At 36.0% G+C, this 21,485-nt stretch overlaps 4 protein-coding genes and 1 pseudogene across 4 annotated transcripts; 2 read left to right on the forward strand and 3 right to left on the reverse strand.

Annotated features, from left to right (window-relative positions):
• The first annotated feature begins 667 nt into the window (after positions 1-667).
• Positions 668-1,372, forward strand: LOC122280013 (annotated as a pseudogene).
• Positions 1,373-2,628: 1,256 nt separating this feature from the next.
• On the reverse strand, positions 2,629-3,183 carry LOC122279525. Its single transcript, XM_043090210.1, has one exon. The coding sequence runs from the start codon at positions 3,181-3,183 to the stop codon at positions 2,629-2,631; it is 555 nt and encodes a 184-aa protein (XP_042946144.1).
• A 1,718-nt stretch (positions 3,184-4,901) lies between these two features.
• LOC122278802 lies at positions 4,902-7,609 on the forward strand. The gene is made up of 2 exons (XM_043089004.1): positions 4,902-5,394; positions 6,307-7,609. The coding sequence occupies exons 1-2, from the start codon at positions 5,304-5,306 to the stop codon at positions 7,086-7,088; spliced, it is 873 nt and encodes a 290-aa protein (XP_042944938.1). The 5' UTR covers positions 4,902-5,303; the 3' UTR covers positions 7,089-7,609.
• A 926-nt stretch (positions 7,610-8,535) lies between these two features.
• LOC122279526 (UDP-N-acetylglucosamine--dolichyl-phosphate N-acetylglucosaminephosphotransferase-like) lies at positions 8,536-14,182 on the reverse strand. Its single transcript, XM_043090212.1, has 12 exons — positions 14,126-14,182; positions 13,280-13,686; positions 12,292-12,379; positions 11,780-11,871; positions 11,540-11,658; positions 11,039-11,154; positions 10,839-10,965; positions 10,659-10,746; positions 10,051-10,111; positions 9,893-9,933; positions 9,688-9,808; positions 8,536-9,088 (listed from the first exon to the last, which is right to left on the reverse strand). Exons 1-12 carry the CDS (start codon positions 14,180-14,182, stop codon positions 9,029-9,031), a joined length of 1,377 nt encoding a protein of 458 aa, XP_042946146.1. The 3' UTR covers positions 8,536-9,028.
• Positions 14,183-14,875: 693 nt separating this feature from the next.
• LOC122278801 (glycosyltransferase-like At2g41451) lies at positions 14,876-21,080 on the reverse strand. Its single transcript, XM_043089003.1, has 11 exons — positions 20,575-21,080; positions 19,269-19,418; positions 19,077-19,129; positions 18,285-18,393; positions 18,059-18,193; positions 17,932-17,976; positions 17,362-17,549; positions 16,941-17,082; positions 16,182-16,228; positions 15,687-15,774; positions 14,876-15,567 (listed from the first exon to the last, which is right to left on the reverse strand). Exons 1-11 carry the CDS (start codon positions 20,917-20,919, stop codon positions 15,286-15,288), a joined length of 1,584 nt encoding a protein of 527 aa, XP_042944937.1. The 5' UTR covers positions 20,920-21,080; the 3' UTR covers positions 14,876-15,285.
• Positions 21,081-21,485: the final 405 nt, after the last annotated feature.

The following is a 21,485-nucleotide window of genomic DNA, read 5'->3' on the forward strand; positions in this document are numbered from 1 at the left end:
ATTTTGATTTGGAAAAGCCGCTATGATGAAATCGGTAGACACGCTTTTCTTAGGAAGCAATGTTAGAGTATCTCGGTTCGAGTCCGGGCGGCGGCATGGCATCTTATAAAAGAGTAAGTTGGCAATTCCATTATATTTATATATAAATTAAATATTAATTCGATTATATTTTATATTTATATAATTTAATTTTTATATATTCTATTTAATATTAATATTTAAATATTAATATTAAATTATATATATAATTTAATAATTTAATATATAATTATGTATAATTTATATGGCACAACAACTGTGTGTGTGCGCGTGTGCTGCATTCACAGTTGGGAACCAAATTTATTGCTAACTTGTCATGCAGTAATAAGAGCAAATATATATTGATCTTTTAGGATACCAGAATGTAAAGCATATATATTTTGATTACAAATATACCATGGTACTGTTTAGGTTTTATAGGAACAGCTAGCTAGCTAGCATAAGCCACAAAGTTAATTCGATCTAAAAAGTTGGATTAATGCATGGAACTGATATTATATATATATATATATATATATATATGTATGTATGTATACACGTATGTAAAGCCATTGTCTTCTTTCTTATTTACTTTGATGCAGGTACCCAAAATGGTGTTTGGTGTTTGTTATGGTATGGAAGGCTTGGAGATAACCTACCGCAGTCTAAAGAAGTTGTAGCTCTCTTTAACCAAAACAACATCCGAAGAACGAGAATCTATGATCCAGATCACTCTTTTCTCGAAGTCCTTGGAGGCTCCAATTTCTCCGGCTAGTCTCGGGAACCAGATCAAAGTTTCCACTATTATTATGACTGGAGTCCTTGGAAAATCCTACCCTCCTCCATCAATGGGCTACTTCAAGGCCGGCCACTTCTCGATCCCGTCATTAGCTTCATGGTCAATAACTAGTCTCTATTACTCGTTAACTTGTACACGTATTTCAGTTACATTAGACACACGAAAGATATTACTCTCGACTATGCTCTTTTTATGTCTCCTTCACCTCATGTAGTGAGCGATCCTATGCTCAATTACAAGAATCTTTTTTATGCCAGTTTAGATGCAATTTACTGGGCATTGGAGAAGGCTGGCGGGGGGTCTTTGGACATTGTTGTATCAGAGACTGGTCGGCCTTCAGTTGGAGGGACAGCTACATTAATTGAAAACAAGAGAACTTATGTCACGAATTTGGTCCAACATGTGCAGGGAGGGACTCCAAAGAGGCCTAAAAAGCCTATAGAAACTTACGTGTTTGCCATGTTTGACGAGAATCAAAAATCTCCTGAGTATGAGAAATTTTGGGGCCTCTTTCTCCCAAGTGGACAGCCCAAGTTTCAAGTTAATTTCAATTAAGATTAGCACTTTATTTTGGTGCATCATGTAATAAATTAAACATTAATGCACCTTATAAATATTGGGTTGTTATATATCATAATAAATCGGAGTTCTTCAATACTTTGCCATGCATGCATGTTTTAGTTTTTTTTTTTTTTTGCCATGCATGCATGTTTTAGTTTTTTTTTTTTTTTTTTTTTTAAAAAAAAAATTTATTTTATACGTAAATATAATTGATAAATGATTGGATAATGAAAGTTTTTTTTTCTTTTTTTTTAAGAAAAATGGGTTCTTTTCTTTAGATTTAGAGATATTTTGAATTGAGGACTTTTTTGTAAAACAATTTAAAAATACCCAAACTGATGCGGTTTAATCACATATATATGTTTAATTCATGAATTAAACATATATATTGGCATGTCAAAGCTAAGAAGATTAATGAACACTTCAAAATACTAATAAATGGTATATGATTTATTTCATGTGTCTTTTATTTTTAGGTTACATTTGTTGGGTAGTGAGGTAATCTCAGATATTCTGTAAATAGTAGTAAAAAAGTAATGATAAAATATTGAATAGTAGTTAATAGTAGTAAAAATTAATAAAAAATAATAATAAAATAATAAATAGTAGTAGAGTATTTTCAGTATCCAAACTAGCCCTTGAACTTTTAAATTGAGAAAAAAAATCTAGGACAGATTTCTTGCTGAATTTTCCTTATAAGATACCTCGTTCATACGGTGGATTTCCACCCTAAGTTCCCAAACACCCTAGAGCTTCCTAACCAGAGAGCTCACTGTTGGGCTTTCCTAATTTGGGCTCTAACTATAAAACAAAACCTAGTCAGACCAACTTGACCCATCATCTCGGCCCAGTGATTGATTTTGTTCTATTGCAGGCTTGCAGCACACCTTGTTATCCTAAGCCCCAAGTCCTCTGTTGTTACTCCTGTGAATAGCAGAGCACACCGTTCTCATAATTTAAATAATAAAATTTAAAATTTAAAATTATTTTAAATTAAATTATATCATATAAATATTTTATTGAGTATATTCTTATAAATAGAATTTCTAATTCCTCTGGCACTGTTGCTTAAAAATTAATGGATTTGTTGGTCTCTCAATGACTATCTAATTATTCTCATATCTATTGATATGAATTAAATTAATTTAATATAGTGATTCAATTATGGAATTGGAAACTAACTGCATAATTTTAAATAAAATATATATATATATATATATATATATATTTTTGATGAAAAGATCTCATTCTCATATATTCATTCTCAGAATTATATTTTTCTCCAGTTGGATACATTCATTCATCCACTCTGGAATGTCCTCTAACCAAACTAACTCATTATCACATTGAAGAGCAAACTGAGCCAGTTTATGTGCAGCTAAGTTACATTCTCTTGGAGCATATTGTATTGTCCATCTCTGCCTAGTATTGTATATTAACTTAATATCTTCAATAATTTGGCCATACCAAGCAAAGTTCTGGTCAGTTTGTTGCACTTCACTGATAATGTTCATTGCATCACCTTCAAACACTGCATTGGTTATTCCAATTTCCTCACATAAAACAATAGCTCTCCATAGGGCATTAGCTTCTGCTATACTTGGATCACTCACTGGAGTAAGAGGCATGCTTAAGGCTGCTATGACTTCTCCCTCAAAATTCCTTATGATTATACCTGCTCCCATTTTTGAGGTAGAGGTTTTGAAACCAGCATCCCAATTGACTTTGTATCTGGTTTCATCAGGAGGTTGCCACTTGACATCTCTTCTAATAGGTTGATGAATAAGTAGAGATCTGGTTCCCATATCATCCTTGGCCTCAATGAAATTGTTTCATTCTATCCTTGCTGCTGTCCACACTTCTGTAGGACTTTTAAATACTTTCTCAAACACCGATTTGTTTCTTCTCTGCCATATTTGTTTAAAGGTAAAAGCCATATATTCTAGTTCCTGTTTTTGCACCTTGTTTATCAGATATTGCCAAGTCTCCATAAAGGTTTCTTCTCTGCAAATTAGCTTCTGCACTTTGCTATCTTTCTCAGCCCATACATCTGAGCTTGCATTACAGTTCCATAAGGCATGCCCACTGTTTTCCTTGTTTAGCAAACATATAGGACATAGATTTTTTTTTGTTATTTTTCTTTTTTCCAAGTTTTCTTTAGTTGGTAAGCAGTTTGTGAGTGCTCTCCACAAGAAAACCTTGAGATGATTCGGGATGTTAAGCTTCCACATCTGGCCCCATATCTGATTTTTTTCTGTATAAACAGATTGTTCTCCCTTTTGTTGCCTCTCCAACTCTTGAGCCAAGTAATAAGCACTTTTAACTGAAAAGTGTCCCGATTTGTTGGGACCCCAATAGATCTTATCTTTAAGTCCCATTCTACTTGTAGGGATAGCTAATATCGCCTTGACTTCCTCTTCTTTAAAATTTTCTTCCACCATTTGTTGGTTCCAATTTCCGCTGTCTACTTCAATTAAAGCATCTACTGTTGCTTCATTTCCAAGGTTTGATACAGGGGATTGAATTTCGAATGATGATGGGGTAGGCAACCATTTGTCTTCCCATATCTTTATTTTTTTTCCGTTGCCCACTCTGTGTCTAATGCCTGCTCTGATTAGATCTCTGACACCCCAGAAACTTCTCCATATGTATGATGGTCCATACCCAAGATTTGCTTTCAAAACAGAAGTCTTTCTGAAATACTTTTCTTTCATCACTTTGGCTGCTAAAGAATTAGTGTTAGTGATCATTCTCCATAGTTGTTTGGCTAGCATTGCTCTATTGAAGTTATCAATATTTCTGAACCCCAATCCCTCTTGATTTTTTGAGCTGCTCATGTCACTCCATTTTTTCCAATGGATTTTACTATCATTTTTCAAGTGGCTCCACCATAAGTTGGTTGTCATAGCAGATATCTCTTTGCATAATTTTTTGGGAATCTTAAAAACACTTAGGCAACAAGATTTGTCACATTCATTGGACAGTTAAATAAAGTAGGAAGGAGGAAGGGTCAACAAAGTAAACCCGCCAAAAACTATAAGTGTGGCACAGTTAAAACCGTAAAAGTAAAGAAACACGTACGTACGGTGTCACCTAGGTTCTGTCCTTTCTTTCTAGAAGACCACAGTATTTCAACCGACAACTTTGCATATACTCTCGCATGTATTTTATAAAATTTGAGTGTAATTTATGTGCAGGTAAAAAAAATATATATATAATTATAAGTATAATTATGTATTAATTTGTATATTAATATAATGTGATTGGTTAAAAAGTAAATTTTATTAAAAATAATATTAATTTAAATTTTAAGTATGAATAAATCAGTATTGATACACATATTAGTGTGCGACTATGTTTGTATATAGTAAAACTTAAATTTTTTTCATTGTCTATCAGGGTGCTCAGGGGGGCGTGATGCATACACCGTCTTTGATTCACAGCCAGGGAGAGTCCTTATCAAGAGGCGAACAATGATGGAAGCGTGATGGGAACAATATATATTTAGTAATTCAAACCAAAACCAAGAGTTACCATTTGCCTCCGACACAACCAACCAAAGCGGCTTCTCTTTTTAAGAAAATATATATGCTCCCACAAAGTCACAATAACCTCGGACGGTTCCCTGTGGTATAGAAACTCCTCCAAATGCATTTTTACTCGGAAGGAAAAAAATAAAAAATTTTAAAAAGCTCTTCAATTGCTGCAGCTGACCCAATCACACCACTTCCTACGCTTCTTCTGAATCTTTGCGGAGAAAAGACACCAACCCTCCTGCTTTTTTGCTTGCAAAACCTGAGAATTGCTGCATTTTGTTTCTTTTACGGCTTAAAACCAGTTTCTGACTTTGTTTTCCCTGTTGTTTTGCTTGCTTTTCTGGGTTCTTTTGATTTGTCTGTCGTGTTTTGCTTTGTGATTTACCTGTATGGGTCGTTGGAGAAGACAACAAGGTGGAACTCATCATAAAGAAACTCAGAGTCAGGGAACACGATCGCAGAACTGGAAGCCACCTGTGTGTATGTGACCTTTCTGGGCTTTTTATTATTTCTTTTTTACGGGATTGTAGACTGTAAAATAGTTTATTCTTTTCTTATTAAAGGTTTCTCTCTAATGGAATTTTTCTTCAAGAAAGTGGGCCTTTTTTTTAAAAAAAAAATTTCTCAAAATTTGATGCGGCCGCCTTTGTGTCTGCACTTGTAGTTCTCTCTTTGGTGCCCATTTTAATAGCCGAGTCATATAATTCGTGATTTTGTAAAATGATGGTTTCTATTGGGTTTTAGGGAAACGATAGAATGGATTTCTTGCTGAATTTGGTAGGGTTTCTGATCATGACGGTTTCTGTTTGGTCATGATGTATTGAGCTTTTACCTTTCCTTCTCTCCTTCTAAAGCTTCTTGATTGTGGAGATTTGGACGTTGGAAGTTTTTTTTTGTTTTGAGGGGGTTGGCAAGGTTTTGCCTTTGAGTCTAATTGATGCTGGGGACTAAAGTCATGATGAATTTATTTAGATTCTTTTTTTGTGTTCTGAGGATTCTACTATACATGTTGATTACAAATATACATGTAAACGATTCAGATATTGAAAAGGATGCATCCATTAGTGATTAAACTTGAATCAAGAAGTGCAGAAGGGTTATTCAGATATTAATTTTTTTGAGTTAAAATTAGATTAACAAGTATGGATATGTTTATTGGATGTGGATTTTGATAATGTGACTCGATGACTTCAAAATACACCAAAAATGGCCAATGATGCTGATGGTGGAATCTGTGGAGTTATGTTAGTTGTATGAAAGGATTTGCCTCGCATTTACTTTTCTACTCCTATCTTCCAGTAGATGTGTGCATCGAATTCCCTTTTTTATGTCAATACAATGGAGATCCTTGCATGTGCAATTGAACTTATGGCTTACTCCCTTTGTTTTCAGATGCTTGGCAGTCATCTGTGCCTTCCTGGGAAAAGAAGTTCTGCACATCAATTGGTTTGGTTCCATGGCGGAAGCTCCTGGAAACCAAGAAGTGTATATATCTCTATAATAATGTGGTTCAATGGAATGACTCTGCTGGTGAAGAAGCATTTCACAATGCAAAAAAAAGATTTTGGGCAGAGATTAACGGCCTCCCCTGTGACATACCATTGCCCGATCCTGATATTTATATTGACGAAGTAGATTGGAACTCCAGCATTGATCCTGAATTGCTGTTGAACTTGGAACAGGAACCCAAGGCTCCTTCTGAGGGAGATAAAGATGAGAAGGCTGTGATTCTTGCGGATTCCCTCCTCTTGAATCAGTCATTTTGTTGCACTGGATGGGGAGAAGCTGAAGAGGACTTGAGAAAAACCACCGACTTGGCTTGGCATCCTGGATATGGGAACTACAACCAGGCTGTAAATAACAACAATGGTTATTGGGAGCATAATTATGGTCAGAGTAATAGAGCCATTGAAGATAATGGATGGGAAACTTATCAGAATGATTCATGGGGATGGAATCAGTGGGAGAAAAATTACAATGAGTCAGAAAACATAGACGGGGGAAGAGCTGGTGGGTGTTGGAGAATGTGGGACAACAATAGCAGGAGAGAAGTCTCTGATCGGTACATGTCAAGGTATAAAACCTCAAGGTTTCATGGAAATGACCATCATCAAATGGGTCGTGGGCGGAAAGATGGTAGGGTAAGGAGGAAGGTCAATCTTGCATATGAATGACCGCTCTAGATTTAGAAAGGAAAAAAAGGCCTGCCTCGGGGCAGTGGAACCTGAAATCTTGTTGTTCTGCCATTATGGATTCAGCATAGCATGAAATCCATGGAGCTATGAGAAATAAGTTTTGTAAATAAGTTTTGTGAAGTCCTCGAGTATATAGTATGTTGTTTACATGAGTTTGTTATGTTCTTGGTTATTTGCATAAATAATAGTATGTATGTAATTGCGCGATACATTCTCAGCAAAGTTGATGATGTTTGGTTTAAGCTTAGATTTTTGTAGTTTGGTTGGGAAGTCAAAGCAGATTTGGAACATGGCCCGGGATATCAGGAGAGAGTGCGTTGTGACCATGTTTGATAAACTCAGTTCTCATAAAATACTTTGCTGTGTATGTGACAATGAGAGTATCAGTTTGGAGGCTACTGTATTCTAGGTTGAGAGAATTTTAAGCTACAATGGAAGTTGATTAAGATTAATCAGATTAATGAAATAGTAAGTTCTCATTGTTCCTTCTTTTTCTGTTATTTCGTTTTATGCCAAACTCTTGTTCATGAAAGTTGCTCAATTGCCATATTCTTTTGTCATCACTTACCATTTGAGAAATAAGGATAATTGCACTTCCAGCCCTCAGTAAGACAACCTTGTCTGAACTTTTTGTGCTTCTGCAATCTCTCATGTCGCTCAGGCCTCAGGGAGGATGCAAAATGCTACATCTCATCAAATCTGAAAGGGGGCTATACATCAATTGGAATGCTCCTCTAAAATGGGGTAACGTACAATTTATCTCAAACCCAAATTTGAAAATGTCTCCAGGTTTATACATAGTTTATCAAGATAATGCAACATGTACATGCGAATTGTTGTATGTTATTATGAAGTTTTCCTTCACTCTGTATTTTTTGGCCTTAATTTTGAGGTCAACTGAAGACATCTTTATCTGCGCATTGTTGTTGATCTCACTCCCCATTATTCCTAATAATTTCGAAGCTTATTTAGTTTGTATGCTGTAATAAATTGCTTGTCGAGGCTTATTAAAAATCCAATCTTTACGGTTTCCCGTCTAATCTAATTGTGCAGAAATCAGAATATGATATGCATAGAAATATTTGTAGGGGAAAAGCAAATTTACCAACTTTTCTCATATCAGCCATTTTAGAACTTCGTCTAGAGATGTTTATGCCTGTATTTTTTTTTCTTCTTGCACAATTGGATTCAAAATTCCACCTCTTACCAGAAGCTGCTCCGGACACCAAAAGGTTTGCCTGTGCATACAAATTGCTCTCCGGAATTGCCTACGGCCAGCTGAAGCATTGCTGTTTCATAAAAAGTCAGTTATGGAACAGGTGCAGGCAAATTGGGATAAAGATCCCATTTATTCTTGGGTGGCCTGATTTTTAGTGCTTCCAACTACCGCAATATTCAATTATTTGATGCTATATTGAAACAGAGCTTCCATAAGTTGTGACGTCAGGTATATATAAAGACCTACAATCCACACCAATAGTGATAATAGTAGAAGTCCCAAAGACCTGCAGTCCCATTATTAAAAATAATAAATGGCACACCAAGTAGGTAGGATTTTCTAGCCAAGAAGTGGAGGAAGAATTTATTCATCAATTTTGAAACCGAAATGCATCATTCTTCGTCTCTAATCCTTAATTTTAAACCAGAACATGATCTCTTGCTGTCTTGGCTTTCCAGAAAGATAACTTTCTTCTCATGATGGTTCACGATGATATAAATTAATCTCAGGAGTGCAATGTCATTTAGCATGATCTCTAAAACTGTTGAAACTGTAGGGGGTTTGTGCTCCAGAAGAAAGATGTACTTCAGTAATTTTGTAATTTTAACCACTTTTTTTAAACCAGGTCATATCATTCAAGAGCTTGTGTTCCAGATGTTAATCATTGCGGCCAGAAGACCATTTCTTTGACGTTGCCATCTCATTTGTACCAACCAGCAAGGTAATACCTCAGCACAAAACAGAGGCAGCATGCACTGGCCTGTTCCATATAACAAGATGAAATGGCACATATGGAGTAAAATCCAGTCAAGCAATTTAAAAAGCACAAGTATTATACAATAAACAAAATGGTCTTTCCTAATCATAACAGCTCAATATCGAAATAAAAAAGGTCTAGTTGTAGCATAATGTTTGCTTCAACCGGAGCAACAGATTTCTAAATAGGAAACTTAAGATCCTAAATATGCTGGGTGGGATAGCTGATGAGGATTCATTATATCTAGATGGGTTTTCCAGGCAGGGCTGACATTTTAACTTCTGATTGCATGTAACACATTGAAGTGATGGAGGCCTGAATTCCTACTTTCAAAGACACAATAAATAATTTTTGATGACATGGAACCTCATCAAGGCAGAACTCTTTGGACCCACCCTGGGGAGTAAATCCTGGATATATGACCCCACCTGCCAAACTGTGTATCGGGTAATTCAGGGGAACTCATAGTGCAGAAACTAATCCAGGATATCTAGATCTACAGCTCATCCCAAGTCTGCCTTTTGTCCACGAGGCTGAACCCTGACGGATACAAGATAAAATAAATAATAAAAATGTCTACATATAAAAAACCAACAAATCACCTGGAAAAGAAGAAGAACGATGCAAAGTGACTTTTCTGACATTCTGCCAAGTAGTCTCAAAGTAAAATTAACCAGTGTCCCATCATTAGTCCCAGTTAGCTGTCCAGTCTTAGAATCAAACCTGACAAGTTAAAAGGACAAGGGAGGTATCAATGGATACAACCCGAAAAGCTGAAAAAAAAATCTAGAGGACTGATAAATTTACCTAGGGAGACGATGCCGTGGACATGGAACCAAACCCGACAGCTGAGAAATAAAAAATATCCCGAAGTTAGATGCATTTTACCCAGCAGAGTTGTAAATTATAAATAGTTATTTGCTCTCCTCTGTTTCGTGGGTTGGAGGGAGTTTACTAGACCAAACCTGAGGGAGCGATAAGAGGAAGTTCAAAACTTGAGAAGCAAAGAAAATCAGTAGTGTTTCACTGCAAGAAAGATTTGGAAAATGGAAAAGAAAACCATTACTAGGCAACGGACAAGTATTCTAATACACGTGATATTGAAGTTTATCGAACTAGAATTTAATCATGTTATATATAGGTGACACTAATCCAGCAGATATACAAACAGGGAAGAATATCCCGACATATCTAACTAGCACATTGAATCAACAACCAAATGAGCTTTAGATTGGATAATGCCTTGAATCTTAATCACACATCCTAAATAGGTGAAGGCAAATAAACTGGATTCGTTTCTCTTGGTTTTTGTTTTTGGGGGGGAGGGGGGATTCATCATTCAATAAGAACTGAAATGCTGATCTCTCAGCCACTCGTTAAGTATTACCAGAAAGTTATCACCGAAATCCTATCTTTCTCATCAGTGAAAATTCAAAACGGCAATCCATTTTCCTAACTACTCCCTAATTTTAGATATGAAAGCAGCATAATGTTGGGGGGAGGGAAAAAAGAAAAAGAAAAAGAGAAGATCCAACTTTCTGAAGCACCCATGAGGGAATATAAGTTAACACACCTAAAATGGCCTAAAATTCCAACTACAGCCATAGTCATCCCAGCAAAGTACGTGCAAGTATCTCCAACAAAAACTGAAGACGGGTTCCTATCATAAGCAAGACAATAAAAAATGTCAAGAACAATTAATTAAATTCTGAACAATGGATAACCAACGGTAACAAGAAAATGTATCACTATCAGTTGTAAGAAAGTAAAGCCAATGAGGTCGCAAGTAAGGGTTGAACTAAATAAATAGAGAATGCATGGGCCTGTTTATATTCAGGATCTGTAGATGCTCCAATTTGCATGATATTGAGCATCAAAATCTGCAAATTGCTAAAATGAGTCATATTCTGTAACAAAGTTATAATCCAATTGGTTTGCAGACTTTATGCTTACAGCAGATGCAATTACAACTGTTTGCCCAACTTCAAGTCCATTCAGACCAGCATGGATATTTATAGAGTTTGTGCAGAAAACTGCCAAAAGCCCCATATATAGCTTGTATATCCATCCTGTGACATCAGAAGATGTAAGGCCAGACTAGAAGGATAAACAACTAAAATAAAGTTAACAACTAGGATTTCAAATGTGACAAGAATCTGCAAAGTCAGGCAGAAACTGTTTAACACAGTTAAACAGCAACAGCATTTTCTTCCCGTGGGGATGGAGGAGATAAGTCACTGTTTAAAATCCATGCAGATGATGTATCCAATTGCTGAAGTTTGGTGCCTTATCATGAATGTATTTCAAGCAGTCTAGTGGCAGATTTTTCTATCCTGTCTTCAACCCTGTTTGTTTGTTTGTTTGTCTAACTTTAAGAAAAAGGAAAGGAGGAGAAGGGGGGGGAGGGAGTTGTAATAATTTTAATGGTATGTTTCTCTATAACAGAAATCATACCTAGATCAAGAACCTCTGGGCCAAGGTATGGAATGAGAGGCTTTGGTATAACAATAGTTGTATGCCCAGCATAAGCCATCAACAAAGGAAGAGTAGCAAATGATGGCAGCAGTAATTTCCTGCTCTTCAAAGATTTCAAGGAAACACAATAAATTGAATCTAGCACTAGTTCAAGAAGAATGCATACGAAACAAATGCTTACAGTTACAGAGCAGAAGATATAGATGACTGGATACTCACACTCTCCAAGGGACATCAAGGACATCATCGACAAATCCAAGTAATGTCATGAAGCAGATGGATGCCAATGCTGCATTGTACTCAACAAGCCACTGCATCATTGATGTGGCAAGCACATTTTTTGTCGTTCAAGCAGTTCAAAATCGATAGATGTTAGAATAAGGGCACCATGAGCATTAAAGCAATTCAAAGATGAGTCCTGATGATCATAAAAAAGAACTTAAAACTCCGATTGGCTTAAGATGATAGATAATACCAAACAAAGAAATAAAGAAACGAGCATATTATAAAGTCAACACGAAAAAGCATATCATTGTTGAACTTCCACTTTTCAGGTTAAATGAATAGAAGAACAAATGCTATAAAGCGTCATATCACACGTTTCCCCAGAGATTCTGTGTTTTTCTAGTGAGCCTCCTATAGGTCACTCAAGGGGACCGCAGTGGTCTCTACCTGAATATTCTTTATTTTTAGTTATGAACTAAGAAATTTCCAAGAGATAGTGAACTTACATTGGAATCGGATGTGAAGTTAGAATACTGAAATAAGATGGCCAAGACCAAGAAAACAATTCCAACAACAATACCCAATGACTCAGGCCTGCAACAATTTCGAAATACTATCATCAAGTTTAATAAGAGAAGTTAAACAGATAATTATGATATAGAGCTAAATGAATGAATGGAGGGGGGAAAAGAAAATAAAAAGAGAGAATAAATAGAAGACAACACTAACTACATGGTAATTTCTTTTCATTGAGCTTAGCATTTTCCTACGGCAAGTTTTGGTGTAAAAGTTTTGCCCCTATGGGTTAACTTTCATAATCGCCCACTATTAATAATAATAAGAAAAACCATACAATCTCAAATTGATTGATTATTCATGACATCTTAAACTTACGCTAGCAACTCCCCAAACTCTTAATAGCTGAACAAAATTAGAATTGTCCCCTCAGGCTTTTCTTTTCCGGTTGACAAAAAAGGAGAAACAAAGACACGAATACAAAGCTGATTCTAAGATCACTGTCAAATTAAAGAACTCGAACAGGCATATTAAATCCAAATAAAAAAATCGGTGAGGAATCTCATATAATTTCCTTCACACATAACTTTGGGATATAGTACAATATCAGCTCAAAAAACTATATTGAAAAGATTCAACCGCACTTCACATTAATAATGATGAAAAAGTGATACAAACCTAGAAATCACTAAAGTTATTTTTTTACAAGTAAAATCGGTAATATTATTGAAAAAATATCAGAAAGGAAAAAAAACTGACACTTCATTAAACTATTGCAACCGAAGTTAAGAATCCAACGGAAATCCTATTCATAAATTCGACCAGAATGAAAATTTAACACCTACCCAGCCGAAAAATCCAATAAAAAAATCAATCTACAACGCATTCAGCTGACAAAGTGAACTTACAACGTCCTCCCGGATTTAAAAAAAAAAAAACCTACACGAAAACAGGAACCCAAAAGCGGAAAGCACTCACACTCTGAGAGTGCCACCATAGGTACCCCTCTTGTTAATATCGTAGCCAAAAAGATTGCGCCTGAGTACGTATTTGGAAGCCACGGGGATCATCTTATGAGTGACGAAGAACCCAGCAAGGCTGAACCCCGCATTTACGAGGATTGACTTCTTGAGGTCCCTGTCGATCTTGTAGTGGTGGAAGATGAGGTACAAGTATGGGCTCAAAAGTAAGAGGGAGAGCTTCAAAATGAAGCCCGACTTTGAATTTAGTGGCGCAGTTGGAGGCTCCGTTGGAGTGGGGTCTTGAGATTTGTGTTCTGTAGCGGATGCGTCTGCTAAAGCTCTCTTGCGAGCTGCAATGGCGGGCTTCTCCCTTTCTGTGAAACGTTCCTCCTCCGACGGAGTTGCGCTTTCGATTTCTACTTTCTAGGACCAGGCCAGAAGGAAAGGTGATAGATTTATGTATACGACATTGGCCTAATCAGATCATGACATGTCATCGATCTATGGTTCCCCATCAAATTCCTGCCCAGGTCAGCATTGAGATGGCCCCAAACGCACCGGTGAGAAAAAATATTTCAAGATTTTCTCGAGATTTTTCTACGAAATTTAAGATTTCAAAAAATAGTATTATAAATTCAGCTTAGACTTAGAAATTCTACGTGAAAGGCTTGCATCATATATCTTCACTTAATTAATATATAATTTTTTATTTTTTTTCTTTCTATTCTAATGTTGAAATACATATATATTTAAATAAAATAATAAAAATCACAAATCACAAATTGATTAGATAAATGAATGCGTGTGTTGTAAGACTTTTTTATAGCATTTATCTTCTAGGATTATATCCCATAAAAGTCACAAAATCAACGCCAAGGCTATAACTATTCGTTGTCTTGTTGTCTATTTGATTGTCCATTTTGACAACACAATTGTTCTTATATTTTTTTATTTTCAAATATCATTCAAATATAAAATAATTCTCAATTTTTAATTTTTAATTTTTTTATCTAATTCTTATTTAATAATTATAACTTTCCTAAACTTCTAAACAAAATGCAAAAGACAATACTAATTTTTCAAATTTTAATCAAATAATTTTTTAACTTTATAATATTTTATTCAACTTTTTCTTTCTCATTTTCTAAAATTTAATAAAATATTTTAACTCAAACTATTTCACTACTATTCACGTGAGATATTTAAAGTATCCAAATGCCTCTTAGTTTGAGGCATCTCTCTTCTATTGTGTTGGCTACTGATCTCCCAGATTTTTGTGTGAACTGACAAAGAGATTAAAGTCCCTCAAGTCGAGTCTTTTGCTTCCACCACCAGTTCTCAAGGGTGCAAATTCTTTTGAACTTGAACCTTCTTCTCAAAGAGGGTGTGCAAGTCATTTGATGAGAACATTTACCACATTATACATTAATCACTTGGTCCTAGGCTACAACCTTTCAATGTCTGCCCACTTCTTGATTCCAAAAATCCTACCACCATTGCCTCACAAGAATATATAAGGTTACACCAGTAAGGTTTAAAAAGCAAAAGCATGTGCTGGACTTTACATTTTGCTCTTTACATTCCTTACTATCAAAACTGATACATTACTCCCTTCAATCAATAAAAGTTCATTTACCGTGTATTAACAATCAATCTTGAGGCCACGGTTTTAGATTACAACCTCAGGCAATCAGCTGACAGTCATATAAATGAACAAGATATAAGAAAATCAAGAACCTGCAATGCAAATCCCGCTCTACACCTATAACTCTCTAAAATGTATAACCTAAACTTACATATTAAAAAAATGTATAACCTAAACCTGAATGTACACCAGCACTTGGATAACAATCGGGAAGAACCCCGAGGAAACTGAACATTGAAGTGCCCGTCAGAACAGCCAAGCCTGCTTCTCGCACTCACTTTGTTTCCTCTTTTGTGAAAATCTCACAATCTCCAAACATGAAGCTGGCAGTGGCAAGGAGTTAGGGCCATAGTGAATGGCAAAAAACAAGTGGGGGATTATGCGTCGACGTGAAAATCATGCAGGCCAGGAGGAGATAAGGGTGGGATAGCCAAGGTATGAGAAACTTCTTCTTGGATTTCCAAGACCTTCCTTGCAGTCGCTTGAGAGTCTCCCCTGTTACCCATCTTCCTTGAAGAAAGCACTCCAGTTGTGATTGTCCCAGAAGAGTTACTACTCTCTATGGATTTTAAGAAATTATCTTTTGACAAACTTTTTTGCATTGCCGATGTGACTATGGAGCTAAAAACTCCAGATTCTCTCAGACCTTGAATAATGACCTGTACAGAAAACTTACTGAGAGTTTGAGAATATCCACTAACCAATCATTAACACAAAGCATATAATTTCTTGTGTGTATAATCAAAATGTAGGTAGACTTTATGCCAACTGAACTCACCATAGGAGCATAAATGTGAGTCAAGATGCCCTTCCTCGAAAGTTTCAAGTTTAGTTCTTTGTCAGTCCACACGATGTGTTCACGGTACCTATTGCAACAAAGAAAATTGAGTGAAAGCAAGTATTTATAGGAATCAAGCCAGAAACAGTCATTCATTGTAATACACCCCCTCTTAACTAACGATGAAAATGCTTCTGTAACAAGTCATCTTGGAGAGATCTCAAGAAAAGTGGGTCTCATTACAATCCTATAAGCGAGTTATCATTCCCAATTGTAATCACAACAATCATTCCAACAGTAAATGTTAAACACCACAATGAAGTCAATCGAACTCTGGATGGCCAAATGTACCCTCAAATACAACTTGCAATGTACTCAGCAAAAACAGGAAAAAAAAAATACAACTTGCAATGTGCAGACTACAGAATAGTTTTATTTAATATGAACTTTATCTAATGAAATCAAAGATGGGAAAGTTCGAAATAATCATCGTACCAATGAAGCATTTCCTCCTCCGTTGCAGTTGAAGCAATTATGAATGCCTGCACAGCATATGGTAGGACAGAACTGTAAGCAAGATGACCCAAACATAATCACACATCTGCGATTTGTACTAAAATATTTAACTACAAATCAAGATATACTGACATTAAGACCCTCCCCCCCTCCCCTCTCTTTTCCCCCTTCTCTCATTTATGCTTGGTAAAACTAACATCTATCACTACTTATGGTAAATAACCGCAGAGAGAAAACACTACTTGGGTAGCCAATGAAATTGCAGCCTGATGGTATTTGACCCTTTCACTCATGAGGGATGTCGGCCAATCAAAACCTTTTACTCTGAGGATCGAGTACCCCATTTTCAAAAAATAGCTTGGGGGTAGTATGAATTTCAACATGAGGACAATGAAGGCATCACTTGTTATATCTAATACCAAAATAGATTGGGTGACATGGATTTCTACATGAGGACAATTTAGGCATCACCCATTCTATCTACTACCAACAATCTACGTGCCATATACAATGCATCTATATACCGGTATAAAATATTTCACCTCTCAGGCCCAACCAGAACAGAATCGATAACTACACCATGCTCCAAATTACATGCATATGCATCATTTTTAAGATACTGGTCACTGATTAGACATGTAAAAGATTTATGGGTAAGGATCGGATAGAGTTGCATAACTGTTTCTAATCAAGCTTCTCTAACCATAAGAAAAGGATAGTGAAAGCATCAATACTCACAACTCTATCAAACTCCAGCATGAAGCATCTTTTAACATCTTCCTTTGTAGGCTTGCAGCCACATCGATCACGTCTTGAAGTTAAATCAGAAAATTTAGGGTATGTGTAATGCAGAACAGCAGCCTCATCTAATTTGATCTCGCTATAAAAGAGTGCATGGCAGATGTGAGTGTACAAGAAACAAAATACCATCCAACCATAAATTGGGAGACTTTAGATCATCAAAAGGTTTAAGGGTAAGAGAAAGCTGGTGATGAACATGTAGAGAGAATTACCAAGGAGTTCATGAATACCAAATCACATAAGTATGTCAATGAAAAAGTATTGTTTGATAAATTAGTGTGTATACTCATAGAGGTTTAAAAACTCTGTGACATGCATGGTCATAAACCTGCTAGCATATAATGTAGATCCAACATACTTTGGAGTCTTCATATAGTTGTGCCATCTGTGTGCACCATTAGGACGAAGATGATCTTGAACCCGAGCAGCTGATTTTCCATTTCCATAGGTCAAAAAGTAGTTTGGATTACCACGGGTTGCTTCTTTGTAGTTACCAAAATATACTTCTTTGGGAAGATGGTCATAGTTCTTCTTGAACATCGAGACCTATTCCAACAAAAGATGAGTGACATTGGATGAAAGAAAATGCATGTGCCTGGGTCATAACCATAGTTTGATGACAATTTGATGGAAATAAAGGTTAATTGCAAAAATTTGAATACAAATTATCCCTGGTCAACTTGTCAAATTTTTTTTTTTTCCTTAAAGCAACTTTGAAAAGTCTTACACCTGTCTACATCCCACATGCGCTTTTGACTTTCCTACTATTGATTTGACAAATATAAAAATTTCTAGGTGGACGGTCCATAGTACAGAAAAATACAAGTATTCCAACTTTGATTATAACTAGTGTTGCCCATCTATAAACCATCAATCATACTTTTTTTTAATATTAGTTAAGACCATGAGAATGTCAAAAAGATTATACCTCACTGAAAGGTTCCTTGATATCATCCCGCTCAACACTGCTCTCCTGAAACACAAAACATGCCAGCATAATTTTAAGTATTATAAACCACATCAAATAAAATTCTAGATAAACCTGTTCCACTCACATAATTTGGAAAAACAACCATATCAACATTTCCTGGAACATCAGACAGCAATTGTCTCAAAGAGTACTCCCGAGTGCCTGCCGGATGTAGTAGTTCATCAGTGTCAAGATGGATGATCCACTCCATACCAGCATCCTGAAATTGTCAAAGACAGCACTAGAACTGTATTACATAATAAAACATAATAACTTGTGTCGTGCAACAGGTGAAAATTCAGTAACCATACCCGTGCCATGACAATCGCCATTTCCATATTGAGAGATTGCTTCACAAACAACTCATAGTTACATGGTTTGTAGAAGAAGCTTGCCAACCAAGTCTCATTCCAGATCCGGCTAATTACACAATTACAGGAACGGAAATTGAAGCATAAATGATTAGATTCATAGTACTTAGTAACATATACAAAATAATAAAATTTCACAAAGTAAAAGCAACCTTGACTGTCTTTTCCACTAATAATAATTACTTTAGTAATTCACTGACCACTCTTGAAGGCAAAATGAATATTCAGAATTGGAATCAGCAATAGATTGGGATCTTTCACAATATTGAAACCCATACATCCAATGGTGACTAAATTGCAAGCTCAAGGTTAAAAATTCACGTTATTCTTCCACTTGAGGACCAACAACATGTTTATTTTAATACTTTGGTCCTGAATATCAACGCCAGTTTTCAGTATCCAAATAGTGGACCCAGCTCACAAAATCAATGTATATTTTTTACATTGGCACTGGGTGTCCGAAAATAGCGTCCCGACTAAAATTCCAATAACAATTTTGCCTTTGAATCCCAAAATTAACTCTCTTCCACACATTTGCCATGCAATATTGATGGAAAATTTGAATTTGAAAACAAGCATAGGCCTTAAGAGCAGCTTCAACATTATAAATAAAAGGAATAGTTATTCAAATAACAGAGAACTATTCAAAGTAGAGAATGACCTAAAAAGAGAACAGATAAAAACACTTTTACTGTAAACATAAAAAACTATTTGGATGGCGAATGTACAAACCTTTTAGCTTGCTGCTCCTCTAATTCTCTTGTTCTGTATATAACTTTTACCCCCTGTAAAAAATAGTCCATAACAATAGATATCAATAAATTGAAAACAAAAAGAGAACTATAGCAAGAATGTGCAGCTCCCTAATACAACAAGGTATTGAGGGGTTAAATATAATACAAGAAGCAGAGAACATAGACTCACTGGAATCGTTTCCAATACTTTAGATACATTTGCAGAGGCAGCCTTCCCTTCCACAAAAAGGAAAAAGGTTGAAACTCCAATAACCTTATGATAAAAGATCCATGGCAAAGTCTGCTCTAGACCAGCAGAAGTGCTTGTTGTAATGCATATCTGGCATACAATAAAATTGCAAGAGATAGAGGTCATTTGTTTTTTATAAGAAAGGTTAGTGATCGAAAATGCACTATCCCAGTATGACAAGTTTAGCACTAACTCATAACAGAACATTGGAAATTAATACAAAACAACATTTCAAACAGAAGGATAGCCATGAATTGGACAGAACAGTCACATCAAACAGAAGGACTCCTATGGGCTCGAGGATCAAAGGAAACAGCTCTCAATCCTAAAATAATAATAATAATCAAAAGACCAACAACGAACAGACTCGTCAAAATAAAAAACTGCGATGTGTCAGTAATCTAAAAATAAGGAAAATATCCAAGATTTTTTCACGCTAACTGAGAGTGGACACGCGCAAAAATACCGGAGGTTGGAACCATATCATCTACCCTGCTTTGGCTAGACCAGCACCGGGGGAAAATGCATTAAATAATTAATATCGGTACTATTCCTACATTCAGACCTCGAAACGCCAACCTTTTTTTTGAGAAAAGAAACGCCAACCTATCTCTGGCTATAAACAATATTAACTAGCTTAGAAGAAGAATCATTGAGTATCTCATACCATGTAAATTTAAATAGATTAACCAATCCAGCTTATCTGTTTTAAGATTGAATAAAAAAAAATTACCCAAGACTAGAGTCCGGATGGACCTCGACACCTAGATGTTCGAGATGCTTGTGAGTTGGATCATTTCGTTAGTCATTTCCTGATCTCAAGGATTTACAGTTTCCTCAATCTGTATCCTGGAAGACACTAGAGATCTTGGAGGATATATGTCGACGCTGCACAGGACTCTGAATAGAGCATGCATATATATCATCCCAAATTAAGAAATCAGATACTTTTTTTTATACTTCATCCCAGATACTTCAAATAGTTTCAACATGAATTTCGAAAACCCACTTGAATTATCAACGGGCAATGGCTCACATGAGTCGTATCATATTCTAATACTGATTAAAATAATATATTTCTCATGTCAAACTAAAATCAGCAAAACCCAGATGCCAGATCCAAAAACCCAAACACACACGCCATAAATTAACCCCCCAAGAAACCCAAAAAGCAAAACCCATTGACCACATTTAACCGCAAACGAAACACGATAAGCGTTCAATCAAATTCCATTCAGCCGATCACCTTAGGCTTCAGATCCGACCCGTACCCGAACTTCCAATCCCTGAAATACGGGAAGGCAGTCGAGCGGCTCTGACCCAGAAGATCGACGCAATCGGAAGAGCGAGACGATTGGGAGGGTTCGGCGCCAGAAACATCCATGCCCGGGAACTCGTTATGTTGTGGTGACCAGCGGGTAATCGGGTCGTTGAGGCCGCCCCGCCATTGAAGAATGAAGGCAAAGGAAGCGAGTATCAACGAGAGGATTGTTAGGAGCAAGAGCAAGCGAGAAGTGAAGGACTGCGTAGAAGACGAGGAAGAAGAAGAAGAGGAGGTTGTGGGTCTGACGTTAGAGTGAAGACCCGCCATGAGAGGTTGAGGAAAGAGAAAGTTTTATGAGTATATATGTATGCCAGGTATTTTGTATATACTAGCTAGCGAGAGAGAGGGAGGGAGGAGAAGTTGAAATCTGAAAGGACAACGAAACCATTATAGAAGCCGTTTTGTCGTTGGGCGTTATTCTGAGTCCTGACTGCCGGGGCCGGTTTCGGTTTCTTTCTGTTTTCAAATTTATTTATTTTTTTTAAAAATGAATTCTTTTGATTTAAAATATGAGCGGTGCTACTCACTCCACCTTCCGTTGAATTTTGTTTTTAAATTTTTTTAATATATTTAAATATATATATTTTTAAAATATGTCAATATATTTAAAAATAATTTCTTAATTATTAAATAAAAAAATTAATCAGCTATTAACTGGAACGGTACATTTGGAGCAGGCGGTATGGTAGTGTTTTTCTAAAAATATTTATGATCAATTATACTTTTGCCTTCGTTTGAGTACAAAGGAAAAATATAGTTACAAGCACAATTGTATACTAATCTGTGCATCAATGTGATGTAATTGGTCAAAGATAAATTTGATTGAAAACAGT

The sequence above is a fragment of the Carya illinoinensis genome, chromosome 10 (genome assembly GCF_018687715.1).
Source record: "Carya illinoinensis cultivar Pawnee chromosome 10, C.illinoinensisPawnee_v1, whole genome shotgun sequence".
Lineage (NCBI taxonomy): Eukaryota > Viridiplantae > Streptophyta > Magnoliopsida > Fagales > Juglandaceae > Carya > Carya illinoinensis.